At 46.4% G+C, this 16,398-nt stretch overlaps 1 protein-coding gene across 6 annotated transcripts in view; it reads right to left on the reverse strand.

Annotated features, from left to right (window-relative positions):
- Positions 1 to 15,084, reverse strand: part of KCTD15 (potassium channel tetramerization domain containing 15) — a 46,963-nt gene extending 31,879 nt beyond the window's left edge. The window contains exons 1-2 of one of the 6 annotated variants that reach the window (XM_032121604.1): positions 14,600 to 15,084; positions 8,713 to 8,888 (exon numbers count right to left, since the gene is read on the reverse strand). In XM_032121604.1, coding sequence (XP_031977495.1) covers positions 8,713 to 8,876 — 164 coding nt within the window. In that variant the 5' untranslated portion in view covers positions 8,877 to 8,888; positions 14,600 to 15,084. Of the gene's footprint in view, positions 1 to 8,712; positions 8,889 to 10,298; positions 10,497 to 13,113; positions 13,202 to 13,234; positions 13,331 to 14,112; positions 14,420 to 14,599 lie in introns of those variants that run through there. The other 5 variants (XM_032121602.1, XM_032121606.1, XM_032121607.1 and 2 more) reach the window with 5 other exon arrangements.
- Between the last annotated feature and the right edge of the window lie 1,314 nt (positions 15,085 to 16,398).

The raw sequence follows: 16,398 nt of genomic DNA on the forward strand, positions 1-16,398 counted from the left end.
GAATCAAAAGACGAACACCAGTGATGTGTGTTCAAAGACCAGCTATGAAGGGGTAACGCCTCGTCAGCTCCAGTGGTGCGGTGGTGAGCTGTGACCTCGGGACACCATTTCCAGTACAAAGCTACTGAACCTGCATCTTTACATAACTCCTCTGCATGCCATGAGGGAGCTGGATGCACAGCACATGAAGCAGCAATCAATAAAGGAGATCCCCCTTTGTTTTAAGTGTAAAGATGCTACACTTCATAGTACAGCATCTTTACACCACACTGTTGAGCAGGAAAGAGCCTCCATTTGCAGCAACTAAAAAGAACAGACAGTTACTTCTACAGCATCCTGTGGGAATGGTTTCTCACAACACACTGCTAATGCTTTTCCTCTTACCATCCCGAAACTGACTGCTGAAAAATACTTAAATTATGCTGCTGGTACCAAAGTGCCCTGTCAGGTAAGTGGTAACCAAAAGTAGAAGCAAAAAAAAAGACAAACCAAACTTGACCAACTAACCTCAGAAACTGATATAAATACAGAGTGCTAAATGAAAAAAAAAGTTGAAATTTTGGTCTCCATGTCTGCTGGCTTCTCTTTGTGTTTTTTAGTAAACCAGACTAGTTTTCAACCTGTTCTAAGTATGAAGGGTGGGAATTACTAATGTGGTAAGTGTAACTCAGCTACAGTCACATTGTCATTGCAGAACGTGAAAGGGAAGAGCAGAAAAGAGGGCAAGGTCAGCTGGGGTTTGCACCAGAGGTACTGGACACACCATCCAATGTTCATCTTTTGGACTGCTCTCAGGGGTCACAATGACATCCCTCCTGCTCACAGCCTGGCTGCACCAGCTGCATGGACAGGCCTGCCCTTCCTTTTGACTAGCTAAGGCAAGGAAGCTGCTATCTGGGTAGGACTGTGCAATTTTCTCAAATTTTTGAACAACCTGTGCCAGGCACAGCACCACAACCATGTTACTTCTCTAAGTCATATGAATATTGATTTGTTGTCTGCTCCTCCACATAAGGAGTTTGGTCTGCCCCTTCCTAGTCACCGTAACACCCACTTATGCCTAGAACTCCACACAACCCAGGCTGGAAATGTACACAGAGAAAAAACAGTTTCTGAAAAAATGTTCATTGGAGACCAGCCAGGCAGTATTTTCTTGAACATTTCAACTTTTCCAAGTAAACACACAAATAATTCATTCACCAACAGGACCCAATCTCAGCACCCAATTACAGTAAGATTTGCACTCCCAAAGGCTAAACTCTGCTTTCCTCTCCAGAGCCTGTGGGCAGGTCCCAGTCTGTGGCTGGGCAAGGTAGTGGTTATCAAGTCCAGGAAGGAGCAAACACCTTTATCACAGCAGACAGCTCAGCTCTGCTGTGGCTCCCCACATGCCAGTTAGTAGGAGATCCTGGAGAGGTGGACACATACAGGTCTGAAGAATCAGTTTTCATATAAATTCCCTCCTTCCCATCTCCCTAAGTCAATGGGAAGCAGGGTTAGGGTTACAGGGATTATTCTCCTTTACCACCAAAGCTACTGCTCCAGCTGTGCAACAACACAGGGAACACACAGAAATCTGCTATAACAGTGTGCTCCTCCCATGGGCTCTGACAGACACTGCATCCAGGACTTTTTCCAGTTAGTGACAGATAGAGACAGGGTATCTAACATCATCATGCCCAGTTGTAATTACATCCCTATTACAGATTATTTTTATTTTCCATAGAGACCAAGCCATGTGCTCCTCCTCTGGCACCTGGGAATGGTGCAGCTCAAGCTGTAGCAGCTCTGGCCAGTCCTCCCCCTGTTCAGGAGCTGTGCTGGATGTGTCCAGGAGCTGTGCTGGATGTTTCCAAGCAGCAACACACGGTGCTGTAGGACACAACGCCTGTAGGAACAAACACTTCACACCTTTCCTAGAGCTTATCAAAGTGCTGCAAGGACTTGTGTGACCTTGGCCATGTAGCACCTGTACAGAACCAGCTCTGCAGATGGGGACAGACAGGTTCATCTTACACCACCTGATACAGCAGCCTGGCAAAGGGAGACCCTTTGCTTGCTCCAACTTCTGCTTTACTAAGTACAACATCCACAGACAGACTGGGGGGAGACAGAGGATGGGAAGGGGGAAAGGCCCTCCTTTGGGTTTTTATCTTATGGGTTCTGCTGGTCAAAGTTCCCTTAGAAACCAGAGAAATATGTGCTCAGTCAAGGACCAGATAAGAAAAACTCAAAAGATTTATCTAAATCTCAGGTGCATGATATGAATCCAAAAACTATGTTAATCTCTATGAGAATTCATATGTTAATTCAGAAAAGGCACTGCATATAACCAAAACCTCTGGGTTTTGGCTCCTTTACTTGCTCTCATCTGCAGCATACACCCAATTGCTGACAGAGGGCAGAGCCCCAGGGAGCCCTGGCAGGCTCACCCTCGCTGCAGAGCTACCACACTGAGAGCTGCAGAGCTACCACTCCTGCACCATGCCTAGAATCTGCCTCTCAGAGCATTCCTAATGTGCAGGGAAAACACTTGCTCCTGCCTCTTCAGGTGCTTTGCTTAAAAGTCTGTGTATGGGTTAAGTTCACAATAGCTATTAAAATTAATGAGCTTTGTGCTGCAGCTCACATGCAGGCACATTTTGTAGCACTTTGCTGGAACGTGGGGTGCTGGATCTGACTCTGAAACTGCCTTTGGGTAACACGACAGTCCCCAGCCTGGGACTGTCAGGGCCTGGTGTCACCCCACAAACAGCTGACCTGGGTGGGAAGAGTGGTGTCTTACAGAGGCTGAAATGTGCCCCTGTGTCCTTCACTGTGCCTGGAAGAGCGTGTGGGAGATGAGGGAGGGATTGAAGAGGGACCAGACACTGCACAGCTGCTGGGTGGGGGAGCAGCACGGAGTGACAGTGGCATGGAGAGATCTGGGAGACACTTAAGTCAGGATGAATGCAACTGCAGTGGTGCAGGACAGCTGCCAGGAGAATGTGCTGTCCCAAAAGAACCGACACCACTCCAGATGGGGATCCTGCCCTCAACTGTGCTGTGCTTTCACAGCCACCAACACTCACTGGTTAGGAACATGTCTGGCCTTCACCTCACTTAACCTGTCTTGAGCAGAGGCCTTGCTTAATCATTGATTTACACCCTAAATGCCAGCATGGGGTAAGTGACAAAATTTGCTAATTGGACATTGTCTTCAGGCAATAACCTCAGTAATACACAGATTTGATGGAAAATTAGCAAATAAATTATTATAAGACTGACACTGAATGCACGAGCAAGATATATGAGATGTTCTCAGGCCAGCTAAATCTGGAGAATTATATATCCTGAATATATGCAAATTAAGAATTTCCCTGCTCCCTCCCAAGAAGTGCAGAGTGGGGCTCAGTATGGAGCCCTTCACATAAAGGATGATGTGGAAAATCTGTCTTGTAGTTCTCAGTAGGTGTGTCTGAGCTATGAAACCACTGTATCCAGCTGTACAGGGTCAGTAATCACGTTCCATCAGGGAAAACAGAGGGGTCCTAAAACTTGGAGCAGAGAATTCCCCTGAACTCAGCCCAGCCTGGTGTGGCTGCAGAGGAGGGGGTAGAAGCAGATCTCAGGTGTCAGTGCCGAGCTACAGCAACCAGAGAGATGGAGGTGCTGGAGGAAAAGCCAGGTGAATTAAAACCCAAAGATACCTAGAGAGTAGCTAGAATCAAGTCACTTGGTAGGAGAGCTTGTCTAAGGGGCGGTCAGATGAATGACAATGTGTTTTGTCACATTGAAACATTCAGAGGAGAAGACACATGCTTTAGGGAACTCCTTTGTAAATCACCAAAAAGTCCATGGGTTCAGAGGAAGGTGAGGCAGGGATATGCCTGGAAAACTACTGTCTTGTAGAGAGGTCATTCATTTCTGAAACAAATACTAAAGCCTGTGCTGGTTTTCTTTGGAGGGCACAGGCTCCAGAGATGGGGTGGTAGAGCCCAGGTGCCCAAGAGCTGAGATCAGGAGGGGCACTGTGCTGGCACTGGCTCAGCTGCCCCAGGCCACAGGGCCAAGGAGCTGCATTCTCCCAAAGGGGAAAGGCTGGAGCAGAGCTCCCAAACCCCGAGTGCTACAAACCATCGGGGAGCCTCTCTGGGCTCTGTGTGCCCACACTGTTCCCACATGGACAGCAGTGCTTCAACAGAAATTATTCCTGCTCCCTTTTGTCATAAATAATGCCACAGAAAGCACGAGCTCTTAAAACAAATAGAAGTATCTTTAACAGAGGGTTATACACAAATACTAACTATCCAAGAATGGAAGGTAAATATATTTACCTCGTATAGCAGAACAACTCAAGAGAGAGCTCACAGCAATTCTCTGAGATAAAGACACTATTCAGGACTGTGCAAAGGACAGGCTTCTAAAGAAAAACCTTGTTCCGCTTTCTAACAAAAATTCAAAGTGGTATCAAAATTTCCAGTGAAATCAAGAAGCTGAGGCTTGCTGTGGTCTACAGGGATTTGGAGGTTCTATTTCTTTTCTGCTTCAAGTCAATGAGATGTCTGCCAGAGTTCAGTGGGAGTAACACTGGGGGATCTGGCAATGCCTTTGGGTATTCCTGACTGCATGTGAGGAGCTTGGACTTTTGGTGCAGGTTTGTTTTCTAAATGTAAAAATTGTCTCACTCTGTTGGATAAATACAATTTGCAACTCACTTTGTAGATGTGCTAGAGGTTTTGCAGCCTTTACAATCTGTCACATAAATCCACATCCAAGTGTCAACGTGTGAAGGGGCGGCTTTAGAGGTCCTCTGGGTGAAAACAGGAATGGAATTTCCAGAAGAAATGCTATGAAGATGAATAATTTGTCTACTTAGCCAGTTACTACAGAAATAAGATGCTGATGGTAAGAGTCACTAGAATTCAACAGAGTATTTTGGTTTGTTTGGTTTTGTTTGGTTTTTTTTTACCTGTAATGCAGAACTACAAGAATTGGGAGTTCAAGTAGGAGAAGTTTTTGAAAACAAACTATTGAAATTGAGCCTCAGATCCAGGTAAGGCAACATCAACCTCCTTGTACCTTCAAAGCTTGTCAACTTTAATGGCAATTTTGGGTATGCATGGAAATGGCCTCAAGTAGGTATAGGATGTGGGAATAATAATATCATTTGTGAGGTAATTTCTGAGACCACCATCATTATGCTGCTGTTGATCACAATTTCTTTTTCTGTTTCTCATTTCCCTGGCCTTGCACCCTCTGAAAGGCCAGCTTTTTCTTCTTGTGTGTGGTTTAATTCAAAAAGCCAGCTCAAAAGGTGTGCAAGAGTAGTGGGTGAGTGTGAGTGGTTCAGAAATCACCTTCGACAGTGGCTGTTTAACCCTCTTCTCCTTTGTCGCAACAGTTGTGCCTGCTCAAGTTTTCTCCTCTTTAGTGAAGAGAATTTATGTAGGCCATAAAAATTTACTGGAAAGAGAACATCTACCCCCTTTAATGCCTAATCTGGCACCCTTTACTTATGCAAATTTAATCAATGGACAAATGCTCTGATCACAGCAGCTGCACTAATACAAACAACATCAAAGACTTTGTCAAAGGTGCTCTGAAACAACTCTGGGATCTCTAAAACACAAGATTTGGTCTCTGGCTTCACATTAACAGCCATTCACTAACTTGAGTAAGATTTCCCAAATTGGGCTCTTTTCCTCCTCAAATCAGAGCCAACCACATCCATAACCTGGCACAGCCACGCAGAGCCAGCCCAGTGGGCAGAGCACAGCCACTCCTACCAGATCACAGCAAGAAATGCATCATGCTGCCTGCTGTCAGGTGTCATTTGTATCACACCAGAGGGGTGACTGCAGAGCAGGCGTAGGCAGGAACTGGTCATACCTACACCTGCTCCTGCTGGGCCTGACCTGGCCAGCTGCTGGGAGCTCCTCCCTCTCACTGAAGTCAACATGAACTGAGTTTGCTCAGGACTGAATAGGACTGGACCTCCTCAATATTTTGAGGAGGTTTAAACACTACTTGGTGATTTTTTTCCCCTGTTTTCCATCAGCATGTGATGTTTCTGTGTATGCATATCCGGGCTGCATTTATACACGTGCTCACAATCCATGTGTCCTTAAAAATCCAAGTGCAGTATATGCTAAAAAGCCTACAAGCTAAAAGGATCTGGGAGCATAGAGAAAGCAATAGAAATTGTAAAACAAATAAAAAGGAAGTTTATTCCCACTGTTTTAAATTTCAGTGAGCACAAACTATTTTATGTGACTGCAGCTACGATTTAGCAACACATTTCAGCATATGCTTACATCTTTTGCTGAAATACAATCTACAAATTTTTTGTGATTTCTTAGGTTTGAAGCTTTTGAACTCATGCTCAAACCAAGAGTTTAACACACTGTCCAAAATAATCCAGAAAGCTCTGCATGTGGATCAGTATGGCCGTGCCTCTCTATGTGGCCATACATGTTACCTCTGAGAAGAAGCCAGCAGTGCCCTGGCCTTATTTCCAGATATTTTGCTCAGAAGAGCTATCTCCTTCCTCCTGCCCTGTGAGAGACCTGGGAATCCCCTCCCAGCCACACCACTGCAAGGACAGTCTGTGCCACATGGAAGATACACAACAGAGCAGTGAAGCAGCATCAGGAGCTCCAACCATCCCCACGGGAATAACTGCAAGTACTTTGCCTTAACCAGGAATGCAAGCAGGCCAGACTCAATGAGGGGATTACAACTAAGTCTACTATGCAGCACTGCAGAAAAACAAGTGATATTAAAAAAAAAAAAGGGAAAGTAAGATAATAAATTAAGATGTAGCCTTCATCCAGCTTCATAACGTATCAAACAACATGTCCTACTTGGGATGCTGGTGAAGGGTTATCTTTTGCTATAAAAATAATGTCATCTACAGGTTTCATCCTGGAAGCTCTTACTTCAGTGAGAACTGAAGTTTGAGCAGAGCAGCTGAAAAAGCATTCAAGCCTTATGAGGTAACACAGCAATATGAACAAAAGACACTACACAGCAAAACATCAGGCAGCATGTGAGCTCTGGTCAGTTTTGTACTTTCAAAATCTGAAGAAATATGCTTTTGTTATTTGTCAAGCAGAAAAAAAATATTTTGGATCAGTACTCTATTCTCTTGAAGTAAAATCTGTGAATTTATGTATATTCTCCCAAAGCTTCCATAACTGAAGCTTTTATTAAGTAAGTTTGATGTTGAGCACATTTTAAAAATAGTGTCAGCAGCAATATTTTAAAATGTGGAAACAGATGTGTCACTCTATTACAACTGCTGAATTTTCACTGTATTTTTTAATACTACGAAGCATTTGTCTGTTTCGCCATTATATATCTCTTGCCACTAAACAGATTTCTTCTCTATGATTAAAGTAGTACCACACAGACATTATTAAAAAAATCATATTGTTTTGGTCTGACCATAAAATATAGGTATTTTAATAATTGGGCTTTCTTCCATAGAGAATTTCAGCAGCTCCCTCTCCTTGGAATGAAATCACAGCCATATGCTTTATGATATTAGAGGCATTTCAAGGTGTCTCCATAAATGTCATTTATTGTTTGCAAACCTGCCAAATCTGCAAAACCCCTCAGCTCTTTTAAAAGAAAAATCTTCAGATGAAACTAGATCTTTACACTGGTTGTCATACCAAAACAAAAAAAATTCTCTCTTTCTTATGGAATATTGGCCATGAAGGTAACAAAACCTCTGGCAACACAATCTGGGCATTGGTTTGCTTTGGAGCCAACAGTGCACTGGGCACCCTGGCCCGGCACAGCCACACCTGCCCTTGGCTCCATGCCAGGCATTCACACTCAGCCTCTGGAAGTCACCCTCTGGACCATGAGCAGCCTCAATGACAAAAAGCTGAATTGGTTTAGTGATCATAACTGTAAATGAAAATCAGGCACCTCTTAACGTCCTGCTCTGATGAATGTGCTTTAACCCCTAACAGAGCAGCGCCTTCCATGCTGCCCAGGATCCCCCACCCTTCATGGGGCCCAGGACCCTGCAGGACTGGCAGCCAGGTAAACAATAAAGAGAGTCCATGTCATACACAAATATAATCTAATGCCACTTCTATTCCCAATTTGGCATATCTGGAGTCTATCCTGAGATAATACTGGCCAGATCTATATAAATCTTGCCAGACATGTCACCAACCTGTCCAGCACAATGTCCACACTACATTTAAACACACAGGAATTCAATCCAGTCTGTAGCTGCAGCAGCCAGAGTGGGTCAGCCAGGCAGTGCCCAACGGAACTGGCTGCTGAGGCACACAGCTACCAGTGAGGTCAGGATTCTGGCTGGCCAACAGAAGCATCCATTAGTCCCACAGTAGTAGAACCATTGTTTCTCCTTGAGGAAGAAAAAACCAATTTTTTCCCCCTAAATCTGAAAGAAACAAGTTGCCTGGTACAGTTGGAAATAATCTAGGGCAGGACACCAACAGGTGCTTCAAATGCATTAGCAGAGCGCAGAAGATGTTGAGAGAGAAAATGAATAGACTCTCTAAATAATATATAAATTGTACAGGCCTTTTTTCTGCAGAACCCCAGTGAAGTTACTGTATAAATCGGAACCTGAATTATTCATAAGTGGTGAATATATAATAAATCGTACTTCGCATTGAAATATCCCTCACAGGTCCATGCAGTGAACAGAACCGGGCAGTGAGCCTGGAAACACCAAGGTCTTACCTGGAGTCTGGGTACTTTGTCAGGGTAGCAAGGCTGCTGGTGTACATGTGTCCTCCTACATCGATGTGCACAGGAGCGTTCGACTTGGTGAGTTGAGCTGGGAGAGGAATTCCTTGAGCAGCCAGAGGAGAAACCGGGGACCGTGTTAGAGACAGACGGGACATGCTTCTTCCCTCCTGCAACGGGAAGGCAAAAAGAACAGTTTCTCTTAAATGTAGCAGTGTGTTACCTTTCTTTCCAGTGTGATCACAGATCTAATCAGATCATTTTTGCATCTGCCTGATCACATATTCAGCTAACAAATTATTGCCACCACTGTAATTAAGTGTATTTGCATCATTTTCTTCTGAGTACCAGAGGGGAAGAGAAAGATGCTTATTAGCAATAAGAAATCAAGAAAAAAATTTCCAAGGTGTCAGCCTCAAGGGGCATAAAACAAACTGCAAAATTCTAATTAAAGGTCGCAGGCTTATGTGTTAGATGTGAAATATCCCCTGACAAACGAATAACCAATTTGTGAATTGGGATTCAGGGGGTTTTTGCAAGTTTGTCTCAGTAACAAGACACCTCTAAATTAGTGACTTCCCCAGTACCTAAGGCATTTAGTTTATACATGTAATAAATTTCACATCAAACTAAGATCAATTTTGTAGCTTATTTTCAATAATTGTGAAATAAATGGATAATTTTCAGTTAAGCCTTAATATTAGACCTAAACAACTAATAAGCTTTCACACTGAAAGCAATTAATAACTGGAAGTAGTGAAAACAGAAAGATATATAAACTGACCCGTTCAGGACAAGATGTGTTATAAAGTACTGCATGATCTAGCATGTGAAATTATAAATTCCACAATTTACTTAATGTTTCCTGCCCTAAAAATATTGGAAAATGAGTGAAATTACTGAATTGAATCCCAAAATTTTCAGCAAAATCAAAGCTAAAAATACTGAAATGTCTTAAAAATGAACAGGACAACCAAGCAAAAGAAAATTCCTTAATTCTCTTCTTAAGAAAAGCACAGCTTATTCTGCACCAAACGTGTGTCTCAAAGCTGACTTCAGTTCAATCGGTGCAGACGGCACATGTCAAACGGAAAAAAACCCTTTTAGAAAAGTTTAAGAAAATGTCCATCCATTCTCCCCCTTATGGGGAAAGCAACATATGCAAAACATTATAGTTGAAGACATTTCTGAATATAATCTAATTTTCCTGGTATTTTGTAACTCAAGCATGCTACCACGCACCCAGGCTCTTCCTTACATCTGACAAGCACTTTACATGCAGCATTGCAAAGTGAATTTCTATTTCTCCCACATTACTTTGACAATATTTCTTAGAAATCTACAGCTGGTCTTGCCTTTCTCTTAGCAGTATTTTGCACGAGATGCCTGACTACGCCACTTGATGAACATAAATTAACAACATTCTTTCTAAAATAATTTCCAAGCTATAGAGAAAGGGATTGAAAAATCTTAATACATCTGAACAGCTTCACAAAGTCATCACAACATCTCCATTTACTGTATTTCATCTTGGTTAGCTCCTATGAATTTCTTGCATCTACAGCACAGAAATACATCACCCCATTATGAATCCACATCCTTTTCTCTTCAGAGGCTGGATGGACATCTGCACCGAACACGAAGCAAATGCCAACTCTGTCCTAGGACTTCTGTGTCAGCCGATGCAAAATTGGGCATTAACATTTTTACTACAGCACCACCTTCACGGAAAGTGACTGAATCCTTTCATGACTGAAGACGTTGCTTTCTTGTTTCCCACAAGAGCTTGTTGTGGCCAACCTTCAGTAAATATGTCATATAGCATAAATAAAACAACTAACTTTTAAAAACAACTCAGTGTGTAAGTACCTACAGTATTTTAGCAACATATTTACTCATATGTCTGCCAACACAGACAAAGGTTGCTGGTTTTTTTCTTACCAAAGAGCACTGTAAACTCATGTTCAGTCTCTACTCCCTCACTTAAATGAAAGGGTCAGAAGATCCAGGCTGAATGTCAATCCTGTCTTTGTTCAGACCCCAACCATTATCACTAATGATAAAGGTACAGACCTCGCTCGGTACAGGGCTGCCTTAGAAATAAATCTCATGCAGTTTCACAAAACAAGAGTCTAATTAGGGCTCATCTGCACCCCTTGTTACAATTTCCAAATGAAATCAAAGGACTTCCAGTTCTCTGTAAATGTGTCTTACATTTAACCATTTGTCTTGAAATACAGACTTCGATTTTAAAATATGCACAGATAGCTAAAGATCAAGTGATACAAATCTATTTGTGCATATTTAAACACTGCGGCTATCTTAGGATTTTGTTTAATGTTAGTATACCAGTAAATTCCTTGATCTGTAAAGACTGAGATTCTCAGTGAGGCCATACTCACACAGTAGATATTTAATTTATACTATTCACTGGAGGGACCTTTTGAACAATCCTCTGCTTTTGGCATTTCTCAGCTAGAGCATGTGTTGAAAAAACACTTAATTATAGAAAATCACTGGAAAGCTAAAATAGTTCTCAAACTTTTATGGCTTTTCATACTTACTGAGAGTGCCACTGGCTTTTGGGGAGAGGAAAAGGGGAATTAAAACACTGGCTTTTCCTCTGGCTGGAGAGGACTCATATTAGAAAAAAAGATCCTAGATTTTTATTAAAGTTATGGAATTCAATCATTTTTGTATGAGCAAATTATCAAGAAGAAAAATTGCTAAGCACTATATAAAGGACACTATTGCTCCAAAAAAAATAAATACCCCTTGTTTCTTAAGGTACTGTAACCCTATTTCTAAGGACTCCTTCCTCTTCTTAATGTAACACACAGCTAAAATTCATCACACTGAGTAATGTACTTATTTTATGCACAAAGCAAAATCCTAAATGTATTTATCCAGTGAATGTCTTTATGCACATATTTTCTAATATGGATGTGAAAATTAAAACCTTAAGGGTAAATATCGCAGAAACACTAACAAACTTCATTTATTAAACCATGTAAAATAATCCTTGCTCTTTAGTTGCCTACAACAGGATACACCATCCCAACTAGTGGCACAGGCAATAACCCTGCTCTAATAAGTAACACAGGAACCTGCTGAAGGCAAAATCAATAGAGCCTGATTCCCAAATTATGTGAATATTTAGTTTTTCAAACATTACACACCAAGATCTTTCAGAGCCAGCTTATCTTTTTCTGCCTTCCTAAGCTAACTGCTTGTAAAAACTATTTGCCCATGCAAAGTGAAATAATCACAATGCCATGCTCATTTACACACAAAATGATTTTGTGTCCCATTGTGCTCACAGTTGTTCAGCTCTCTAGGGGTGATTAAACTAGCTATGCTGCTACAGCTTGAGATGATTTCACTGAATCGTTTCTCCATGAAGTTGCTTCTTTGCTAAGCTGTTATTTTAACCATAAAAGGTAAACAGAAGGCAGTTGTAAGAGCTCCATTCAGCTCCGTGCCCAGGGCTATAACCCTAGGGCAGAGAATGCTGAAAGACTGCAGAATTTTCCAGGGTGTTGCCTTTCTTGCTCTAAAGCCTTCAGGAATACTGTTCATTTAATACACACTCTAGATGATACATTTCAGATCCTACTAAAAGAAAGACTTCAAAAGTGTAAGAAGTTTTGGGCGGATGAAGCTTTCCCACCTCTGCACATAGCTTGGGGCCATGGTAACCAATACTGCTGTTGATGTTGGGAAAATACAGGAGAAATAAACTGCACAGAGCAGAGCAGACAGATAGGGACAAGGGAGGTGAAAGGTTGCAGGAAAGAAACAGGCAGCAGTCTGAAAGGGGGAACGAGAAAAAAGGGAAAAGAATAAAAAAGGAGGCGGCTCTGAAGGAGGGACAAAGTTAAATCAAGGAGCAGGCACTTAAAAGACTACAGATGGGAAGCAAGACTAATTAAGGATGTAAAAGCGCTTTGTTTCTAAAGTTTATTGTTGCCAGGATAAAAATTAATTGAAACTAATGCTGTTATTCACTCGTGCAGTTTAATTCCTTCATGCACATTTAAGACGTGAAATGAAAACGGCAGGTTTACGGACCTGCCATGAAGCTGCTCTCCCGGGGAGCCGGGGTGGGGGCGGGCCGGGCTGCAGGACCCGGCCCGGCTGCACCCCCCCGGCACCGCCGCTGCTCCCGGGCTGCTGGGGCCTCGGGGAAGCTGCTCTTCCTCCCCACGGACCTTCATTTCTGTACCAGCAGACCCACTAGGGGTAAAACCACCCACTGCAGCCCCCCGACCGCCCCATCCTCAGCACTGCGGGCCAGAAGTTCCCCCGGCGCTCCCGTGACTCCAGGGCAGCGTCTGCGTCCCCAGCCTGCGCCCGGCGCTGCCGGAGGGACACAGCCACAGACTGGGCAATTACCTTTGTCTGTCTGAACAGGGCCGGCGACCGCTCGGGTCTGCCTCCAGAGCCACTCCGAGACAACTTGCCTACGCCGTGCTCCCAGCCCAAAGACAAAGCGGGGCGGGGGGGGGCTACAAACCTTGGGCTCGGTGGCTCCAAAATTAAAAGTCCGTAAACATTTGCCCACACCTCCACGCTGCTTTACTGAACACTGCACCGAGAGACAGAGGAGATCGTGCCCAAAACTTTGGGGGGGTGGGGGAGGGTAAAGGGGGAGCTCCCTCTGGAGCTCTGGTAGCAACCCCCCCCCCCCCCCAAAAAAAAAAAAAAGAAGAAAAAGAAAAAAGGAAAGGAAAGGCTTTCTCCTTCCTCTCCCCTTCCCCCCCCCCCCCCCGCAACCCGCCTCTCTCTGGCAGTCTCCAGTCTATTTAGTGCAAGTTTCACGTCACCCAAATGCTTTTCCCTACTGATGGTCAGGGAAATCACCAGCGAGCAACGCACCCGGTCACTCAACTTCTGCCTTTTTCTTTTGAACACACTGTATGCCCAAAGGTAAAATTCAACCAAAAAAAAAAAAAAAAAAAAAAGGCACAACATGGCGTCCTTTACTTATTCCCACATAACAAGAAAGGAGATGTCTTAGATGAATGCAAGAAAAAAAAAGTCAAGCCCGAATCCCCGATCCTGCACATTTTCCGCGCAGCCAATGGTGGTGAGCATTAGCCAGGCTAATGTATTAATTTTGCAGAAGTGTGCCACATCGCATGCAGGAGCAGGAATGCAAACTATAGCCTAGAGTGGTTTGAAGTCTACCCCAAACCAAGCCTTCCACTCTCACTGGCGCCAGAGTTTCATTCACAGCCCGCCCGTGTTTTCCATACGCGGCGCTCCCCATTGTCGCCCGCCTTCCCTTTGTGCCGAGCCGCCCCGCGCCAGCCCCTGCGCCCCGGCCCGCGCACCCCCGCGCCTCGCCGCGCTCCCGCCCGCCCGACCCCGCGGCCGCGGCTCCGCGTGTACCATGCGAAAGCGCAGAGCGAGCCGCGCTGCCTCCGCCGCGCTGGGGCTTGGCCGTCTTCAGAGCCGAGGCCGGGGGGGCAGCGGGAGCGCGGGCACCCCGGGCCGCGGGGCTCCGCCGGCGCTGCCCATGCTGGAGCGGAGCAAAACAAAACATACACACACACAGGCACACACACAGACACACACACACGCAGCGCTACCAAAGCGGGGCGGCTACAAACGGGTCCTGTAGCTTTAAAAAAACACCCCTCCGCCGCTGCTCCCCGGAGCCGGCAGCCGAGTGAGTTTGAAGAGGCACTTTCCAAAAAAAAAAAAAAAAAAAAAAAAAAGGTGGGGGGGGGGAGGAAAAAAAAAAAAGAGCGCGAGCAGGCGCGAGCCGCGCGGTGCGGCGCGATGCGATTCACGGCGCGCACGGCGCGCTCCGGCCCCGCACGGGCGGGCGCACGGGCGGGCGGGCGGCTGCGGGAGCCGCTGCCGCGGTCCTTACCTTGAGCACAGAAGAGATCTGCGAGCCCCCCTTTGGCTTTGGGCTCTGCCGGGGCTGTGTGTGGATGGGCTCAGCTTTTTGCTTTTATTACTATCTTTGCTCCGCAGATCTTGCTGTGATTATTATTTTTTTTAAAGCTGCTCTGTCTCTTCTCCCTCTCCCTGTTTTTGCTGCTTCTTTTTCTATTTATTTTGTGCGTGTGTGTGTGTATGTGTGTGTGAGGGGGGGGGGGGGAAAAGCCTTTAAATGAAACTGCCGAGGCTGTTATGAGAAGAAAGGCAATAATCCCGTCTCTAAATAACAGAGGGAAGGGAGAAGAGGAGGAAAAAAAGCGAATTCTTGCTCAGGGCTTTGCAAACGCCTGCAGGGCAGAGGATTAGGCTACAATTAGCTCAGCCCTTTGCTCTCGCCCTAGCTAATTTTGCGATGAAAATTGGATATTTTTCCCTCCTTTTGGTGAAGGTCTGCAGATTTACTCCCCCACCCCCCCAGAATAAAATAAAATACAGCCCTTGAAAATGAAATAAGGCTGGGAAGGCAGCCGGCTCCCCAGCCCGCGCCCCCGGCGCCGCCGCCCGCAGAGCCCCTCCGCGCGGCGCGGCCGGGGCGGGAGCCCTGCGCTGCCCCGCGGAGCCCCGCGCAGCCCGGCCCGACACGGCCCTGCCGGGGGATAACGGTTCGGTGTTGGGGAGGATCAGGCCACTGTCACGTCCTTCAACAGACTTACTGAAAAGAAGAAGGAGGAAAAGAGGGGGGGGGGGAGGGGGGAAAAAAGCTGATTTTAATCATTGTCATTTGGTCTGATGTAATATTTCCCCAGGCATTTTCAACTAGGCATAAATTTTCAGCTCCCAAATAAGTAACACAGGGCACGTTTCTCACATCTCTTGACTCCTCTGTTACAATTAAGGTAGCACCCACTCTGCACTTGTTGATAAACTAGATCAAGTTAAAAAATAAATAATAAAAAAATAGCCCCGACCCCCACTTCCCTGCAGCACCCAGCGCCGCCGAGGTGCGGACGGGGAGCCTCGGGGGCGGGGCCGCAATTATTCCCAGCCATCCATCCTGCCTGCCTCCCCCTCCCTTTCACCCTTTGCTAATGTCTCGCATTGTAAACGCCAAATTTCCTGTAGGCCATTAAAACCAAATGACGTCTATCGACATGCATTGTGCTATTGCGGAGCGCCCTGGCAGCCCGCCCCCGGCCAAAAGCGCCATTTCAATTAGAGCGCGCGGCGCGATGGCGCGGGGCTCCGCGGGCGGCTCCGCGGGCGCGCAGCGCGCCCGGCCCACGTGCCGCGGGGGGGGGGGCCGGCAGGGAACCCCCCCGTGAAGAGGGGAAAAAAAAAAAAAGGCAAATCCCTCCCTCAACTTTCACTGAGAGGCGCGGGTCTGCCGGTGCCTGCGTGTTTCTGCGCGCCGCCGCGGGGGATACGCCCCCGCTCCGCGCTGGTCCCCACGGAAGTTTGGCGGAGGGTGCGGGGCCCGCTCCGCGCCCCAGCGCGCCGCAGCCGGCGGGCGGCCCCGCGGCGTTCCCGGCACTCGGCCGCGCTCGGGGGGGAGGGGGGGGGCGGCCGCCTCCGCGCCCGCGGAGCGGCACCGCGCGCACCGGCGGCCGCGGCTCGGCGGGGCTGCAGCGCCCACTAGCGCGCGCCGGCCGCGCGGCCGTTACGCAACGCTGCGCGGCCCCGAAAGGTCAGGCCGGGGAGGGCCGCGCGCCCCCCGCGCTCTCCCCGCACCGCGGGGCCTGGGCCGCTCCCGCCCGAAAGCAGCCGGGGCGCGGTGGAGGCAGGACA

The sequence above is a fragment of the Corvus moneduloides genome, chromosome 12 (genome assembly GCF_009650955.1).
Source record: "Corvus moneduloides isolate bCorMon1 chromosome 12, bCorMon1.pri, whole genome shotgun sequence".
Taxonomy (NCBI): Eukaryota; Metazoa; Chordata; class Aves; order Passeriformes; family Corvidae; genus Corvus; species Corvus moneduloides.